This window comes from Acanthochromis polyacanthus, chromosome 12, assembly GCF_021347895.1.
Source record: "Acanthochromis polyacanthus isolate Apoly-LR-REF ecotype Palm Island chromosome 12, KAUST_Apoly_ChrSc, whole genome shotgun sequence".
In the NCBI taxonomy this organism is placed as follows: Eukaryota; Metazoa; Chordata; class Actinopteri; family Pomacentridae; genus Acanthochromis; species Acanthochromis polyacanthus.
Window position 1 is genome coordinate 41243382 of NC_067124.1, and position 6888 is coordinate 41250269.

At 46.0% G+C, this 6888-nt stretch overlaps 1 protein-coding gene across 1 annotated transcript in view; it reads left to right on the forward strand.

Moving 5' to 3' along the window:
- The window catches only part of LOC110961637 (cytochrome P450 11B, mitochondrial), a 28317-nt gene extending 24033 nt beyond the window's left edge, over positions 1–4284 (forward strand). The window contains 8 exon segments of the mRNA XM_051956523.1: positions 996–1162; positions 1796–1820; positions 1822–1879; positions 1945–2004; positions 2007–2155; positions 3985–4020; positions 4022–4051; positions 4053–4284. Coding sequence (XP_051812483.1) covers positions 996–1162; positions 1796–1820; positions 1822–1879; positions 1945–2004; positions 2007–2155; positions 3985–4020; positions 4022–4051; positions 4053–4112 — 585 coding nt within the window. The 3' untranslated portion in view covers positions 4113–4284.
- Positions 4285–6888: the final 2604 nt, after the last annotated feature.

The following is a 6888-nucleotide window of genomic DNA, read 5'->3' on the forward strand; positions in this document are numbered from 1 at the left end:
ACTGCTGAATGACGTATGACAGAACCGCTCTGCCATACGTCACTGCCACCTAGTGGTCGGCCAAAAGCCATTTTGGGACCTCGGCGTTGTTGCAGCAGTAGTTGGTGTATTATCACTACTACTAGTAGTCACATTACTGTTAATAGCACCAATACTACCGATAGTAGTTATAAAGCCTAACTCATATAAATCCAGATTAGCATCTTTGTTCTTCCTCCAAACCCATTTTATGATTGGGATTACAGGTGATTCTTTAGGACTGCTCTCACATAATTGAAATGTTACTAAACAATGTTAAACTTATCAAATTAATATTAATACTTCAGTTGTTTGTTGAAAAGTATATAAATTCTACTCTGTTCTAGTCTGTCTCCTTGTTAAATGTATATAGCAGCCTAAAGAGAGATGTAAAAAACACATCATTAATATTAATAATTGTGTTGTTTATTGTAAATGTCGATAAACTCTATCCTGTTCTAGTCCAGCTCCTTGTTAGAGAGATATATAAATAATAATAAATTAATATTAATAAATAGATTACATTTGCAATTAAATCTTTTGATCTCAGAACATTTTGTACACATCTCAGTATTTACATTTATATGTGTAATGGCTGAACTGAAAAGATTCCCTGAGCTCTGGACCTAAATAATAAGAGAACTAAAATTGCAGGTTACATTTGTAGGAAGCCTTTCTCTGTTTTTTTTACATCAAATATTCTCTATCAATAGCACATGTTTTGACGTTGACAATAAAGTAGACCACACGAAAATCGGTTGAGAAATGATCAGATTATGATTTATTTTCAATGTACATTCATTGCTCTGAATGGGAACTTTGCCCCCTCCAAGATGGCCGCCACATAGGCACGTCGCTTAGCGGCTGCTACAGCGCGCTGGACTATCTACTCTTCTATGCATAGCTATGGTCAGTGCTGTGGCTTTTAGATGTTCCACTTCCTGCTGGTGTCGCCTCTAAATCCGTCCCCTCTGCAGACAGCCGTTCCCCTGCAGTTCGCTCTGTTCGAACTCGGACGAAACCCGGAGGTTCAGGAGAAGGTGAGGCAGCAGGTGAGGACATCCTGGGCTCAGGCTGGAGGAGACCCTCAGAAGGCCCTGCAGGGGGCGCCGCTGCTGAAAGGAACCGTCAAGGAGGTGCTCAGGTACAGGAAGAGAAAGAACTTTACTGAAATAACAGCTTTTTAGGGCAGGTTGAACCCTGTAAGACCCAGATATGGGGGGGGGGGATTATATATGTTCCCAAATCTAAAAAACATGGAAAAATGATAAAAAATGATATAAAATCAAACTAAAAACAACAAAACGTGTGTGTGTGTGTGTGTGTGTGTGGTGTGTGTGGTGTGTGTGTGTGTGTGTGTGTGTGTGTGTGTGTGTTGGGCTGCATGTTGGACACAAGATCATAGAAACAGTGAAGCATTGAGGTGATTTTCTACTTAAATGGTGCAAATTCTCAGACAGATTCACAGATAATCAAAGCTGCCCAGTAAATAGCCGGATCCCAACACCACCCAACCAGAACACACGATGAACTGATGCTGTTTCTGAGGCTGTGAGTTTCACGACAAGCACTTTCTTTGACTTCCAGCAGAAACACGGTGGAGGAAACTAGATATTTCTTCAGATCAGTGGAGCATGAAAACATCGCTTTCTGTCAGCAGACTCCTCCAGGCTGTGAGATGGAATCGATCAGCTCTAATCCTGAAGCTGTGTTCAGAGCAGAGAGAAGCTAAAGGTGACATGCAGGACAAACACGTGTTCTGTGTGTGTTTTCTCAGGTTGTATCCGGTTGGAATCACCGTTGCAGCGATATCCGGTCAAAGACATCGTCCTGCAGAACTACCACATCCCTGCTGGGGTGAGTTAACACCCACACTCTGACCCTCAACCTCATCTAGAGCTCCATCTGACCTCCACCGTTCCTCAGACCATGGTCAGGCCTGCCTCTACCCCATGGGCCGGAGTCCGGAGGTGTTCCAGGATCCTCTGAGTTCGATCCGACCCGGTGGAGCAGCGGCAGGGAGGAGGGCCGCAGAGCCGAAGGAGCCGGCTTCCGGTCGCTGGCGTTCGGGTTCGGGGCGAGGCAGTGTGTCGGCCGGAGGATCGCTGAGAACGAGATGCAGCTTTTCCTGATGCATGTGAGTGGAAACGACAGGACGGATGAGATCAGAAAAGAAGGGAGGCGGAGAACTGGTGCTGAGTTTCCACTTTGAAAGCAGATCTACACCAACGTTCAAAAGATCATCCAGACATGTTCTCCATGAAAACTCCCACTTTTATTCAAACAAGGGTTTTCTAATCATCAATGAGCCTTTTCAACACCATTAGCTAACACAATGTAGCATTAGCTAACAGAATGTAGCATTAGCTGACACAGTTGTAGCATTAGTTGACACAGTGTAGCATTAGCTAACAGAATGTAGCATAGCTAACACAATGTAGCATTAGCTGACACAATGTAGCATTAGCTGACACAATGTAGCATTAGCTAACAGAATGTAGCATTAGCTAACACAATGTAGCATTAGCTGACACAATGTAGCATTAGCTGACACCAATGTAGCATTAGCTAACAGAATGTAGCATTAGCTGACACAGTGTAGCATTAGCTGGACACAATGTAGCATTAGCTAACACAATGTAGCATTAGCTGACACAATGTAGCATTAGCTAACAGAATGTAGCATTAGCTGACACAGCTGTAGCATTAGCTGACACAATGTAGCATTAGCTGACACAGTGTAGCATTAGCTAACACAATGTAGCATTAGCTGACACAGTTGTAGCATTAGCTGACACAATTGTAACATTAGCTGACACAATGTTGCATTAGCTGACACAGTGTAGCATTAGCTGACACAGTGTAGCATTAGCTAACACAATGTAGCATTAGCTAGCACAATGTAGCATTAGCTGACACAATGTAGCATTAGCTAACAGAATGTAGCATTAGCTGACACAATGTAGCATTAGCTGACACAGTGTAGCATTAGCTAACACAATGTAAGCATTAGCTTAACACAATGTAGCATTAGCTGACACAATGTAGCATTAGCTAACAGAATGTAGCATTAGGCTGACACAGTGTAGCATTAGCTGACACAATGTAGCATTAGCTGACACAGTGTAGCATTAGCTAACACAATGTAGCATAGCTGACACAGTGTAGCATTAGCTGACACAATGTAGCATTAGCTAACAGAATGTAGCCATTAGCTGACACAGTGTAGCATTAGCTGACACAATGTAGCATTAGCTGACACAGTGTAGCATTTAGCTAACACAGTGTAGCATTAGCTGACACAGTGTTAGCATTAGAACACTGGAAATGTTCCTCTGTACCCCGATGGAGATATTCCATTAAAAATCAGCCGTTTACAGATAGAACAGTCATTTATCACATTAACTATGTCTACACCCAAATATGGAAAAATAAACAAAAATAAATAAAAGAACAGATAAATGATAATAATGTGTATATATAGAAACCCAGATATAGAAAAGATGAGCAAAAACCAACTGAAATTCATACATATGTGTGTGTGTATTCTTCTACATTTCACCAGTTATTTCATCATTTTACTGTATTTAAATCAGCTGGAATATCAGGATTTTACACATAATTACAAATTGCAGTTATTTACATATGAAAGAAAACTTTATGCATTTTAAGGACTGACAAGTTTTACACGTTGTCAGTTTTGTTATTTTAAAGGAAATATCGAGTAAAATTACAGAAAAAATGTATTTACTTGTAATAAAAAGCTTTTATTATTTTGTCCTCCTACAACATCTGACCATAAAACACTCAGTTTTACTGAGTTTAAATCAGCTGGAATATCAGGATTTGGCACAGGTTTACATGTTTTTCCACATATTTTGGAGCATTTCAGAAATCCACAGTTTAACCTCACATTTTGACCATTTTTTAATTTTTTTCTTGTGTTTTGTCCTCCTCTCTGTCCAGATGCTGCTCAGCTTCCATCTCAGCGTTTCGTCCTCAGGAGGATCTGAAAACCACGGCGACGCTCATCCCTTCAGCCGGAAACACCGCCCAGGATCACCTTCAGCCGGCTCAGCAGCGCCCCCATCTGACCAGATTCACTCCAACATTGCCCTGTCGATCAGGGAGTCAGAATTATTCTAGTCCAGGTTCTACATCCTGCTCACTCTGATCTCAGTGGAACCAGTAAAACCACAGCATAATAACCTCTAAATAACCACAACTCCCAATGTTCACAATTAAGAATTATCTTTTTACTGAACATCATGATGAACAACCTGAATTTATGAAGAAAAATAAATTCAGTTTCATCAGCATTCATCCTCAGTTTATCATTTCTACATTAAACTTCCAGATCACAGAGTGTCTACAAGGAACACAACATTTAGTCACCTGGAGCTGAACCACGGAGGTTTACTGTTGAAAAAGACACAAAGCAACAAAGACAAGACAAAATATGACAAAAACGAGACACAATACGACAGAAGTGGAAACTAAATGAGACAAATGACAGCAAACACAACCAGTAAAGAGACAAAATATTAGAGAAAAAAGTTAGGAAGCAGCAAAAGAATGGACAAACAACACAAGCAAGACAAAAAGAAACACAAAACTAAGAAACAAAACAACAAAAACATGAGAAACGACAAAAGGTAGACAAAAAACAATGAAACAAGACAAAGTTACAAAAATGAGACATCAAAATGACAAACACGAAAAAAATGACAAAATGAACAACACAAGCGAGACGAAAACAAAATGACAAAAATAAGACAAAAAACACAAGTGAGACAAAAAAGAAACACAACAAAAATGATAAACAAAATGACAAAAGTCAGACAACAAAAGACAAAAAACAACAAAAACAGACAAAATATCACGAGACACAAAACGACAACAGACAATGAACAATCTAAGTATTTTACTTTCTGATCCAAACAACTGTCATGGTCTAGAAATGATTTTAAATTTATAGTTTTACTAATTTACAATCTGCAGTTAATGTCTTCTCTGTAATTTTTACACTTTGAGGGCCGGATTGGACCCTCTGGGGACCGCTTTTGGACCACGGGCCTCATGGTGGACCCTCTGGAGGACCACTGGTTGCGTCCACGGGCCTCGGAGGACCGCTTTGGTCCACGGCCTCATGTTGGACCCTCTGGAGGACCGCTTTTGGACACGGGCCTCATGTTGACCTCTGGAGGACCGCTTTTGGTCACGGGCCTCATGTTGACCCTCTGGAGGACCGCTTTTGGTCCACGGGCCTCATGTCGGGACCCTATCTGGAGGACCCCTTTTGGTCCACGGGCCTCATGGTGGACCCTCTGGAGGACCGCTTTTGGTCCACGGGCCTCATGGTGGACCCTCTGGAGGACCGCTTTTGGACCACGGGCCTCATGTCGGACCCTCTGAGAGGACCGCTTTTGGTCCACGGGCTCATGTTGGACCCTCTGGAGGACGCTTTTGGTCCACGGGCCTCATGTTGGACCCTCTGGAGGACCGCTTTTGGACCACGGGCCTCATGGTTGGACCCTTCTGGAGGACCGCTTTTGGTCCACGGGCCTCATGGTGGACCCTCTGGAGGACCGCTTTTGGTCCACGGGCCTCATGTTGACCCTCTGGAGGACCGCTTTTGGTCCACGGGCCTCAATGTTGGACCCTCTGGAGGACCGCTTTGGACCACGGGCCTCATGTCGGACCCTCTGGAGGACCGCTTTTGGACCACGGGCCTCATGTCGGACCCTCTGGAGGACCGCTTTTGGTCCACGGGCCTCATGTCGGACCCTCTTGGAGGACCGCTTTTGTCCACGGGCCTCATGATGGACCCTCTGAAGGACCGTTTTGGTCCACGGGCCTCATGATGGACCCTCTGAGGACCGCTTTTGGTCCACGGGCCCATGTCGGACACTCTGGAGGACCGCTTTTGGTCCACGGGCCTCATGTCGGACCCCTCTGGAGGACCGCTTTTGGGTCCACGGGCCTCATGTTCGGACCCTCTGGAGGACCGCTTTGGACCCACGGCCTCATGTCGGACCCTCTGGAGGACCGCTTTTGGACCACTGGGCCTTCATGTCGGAACCCTCTGGAGGACCGCTTTGGACCACGGGCCTCATGTCGGACCCTCTGGAGGACCGCTTTTGGACCACGGGCCTCATGTTGGACCCTCTGGAGGACCGCTTTTGGTCCACGGGCCTCATGTCGGACCCTCTGGAGGACCGCTTTTGGTCCACGGGCCTCATGTTGGACACTCTGGAGGACCGCTTTTGGACCACGGGGCCTCCATGTCGGACCCTCTGGAGGACCGCCTTTTGGACCACGGGCCTCATGTCGACCCTCTGGAGGACCGCTTTTGGTCCACGGGCCTCATGTCGGACCCTCTGGAGGACCGCTTTTGGACCACGGGCCTCATGTCGGACCCTCTGGAGGACCGCTTTTGGACCACGGGCCTCATGTCGGACCCTCTGGAGGACCACTTTTGGACCACGGGCCTCATGTGGACCCTCTGGAGGACCGCTTTTGGTCCACGGGCCTCATGTCGGACCTCTGGAGGACCGCTTTTGGTCCACGGGCTCAATGTCGGACCTCTGGAGGACCGCCTTTTGGACCACGGGCCTCATGTTGGACCTCTGGAGGACCGCTTTTGGACCACGGGCCTCATGTTGGACCCTCTGGAGGACCGCTTTTGGTCCACAGGGCCTCATGTCGGACCCTCTGGAGGACCGCCTTTTGGTCCACGGGCCTCATGTTGGACCCTCTGGAGGACCGCTTTTGGTCCACGGGCCTCATGTCGGACCCTCTGGAGGACCGCTTTTGGTCCACGGGCCTCATGATGAACCCTCTGGAGGACCGCTTTTGGTCCACAGGGCC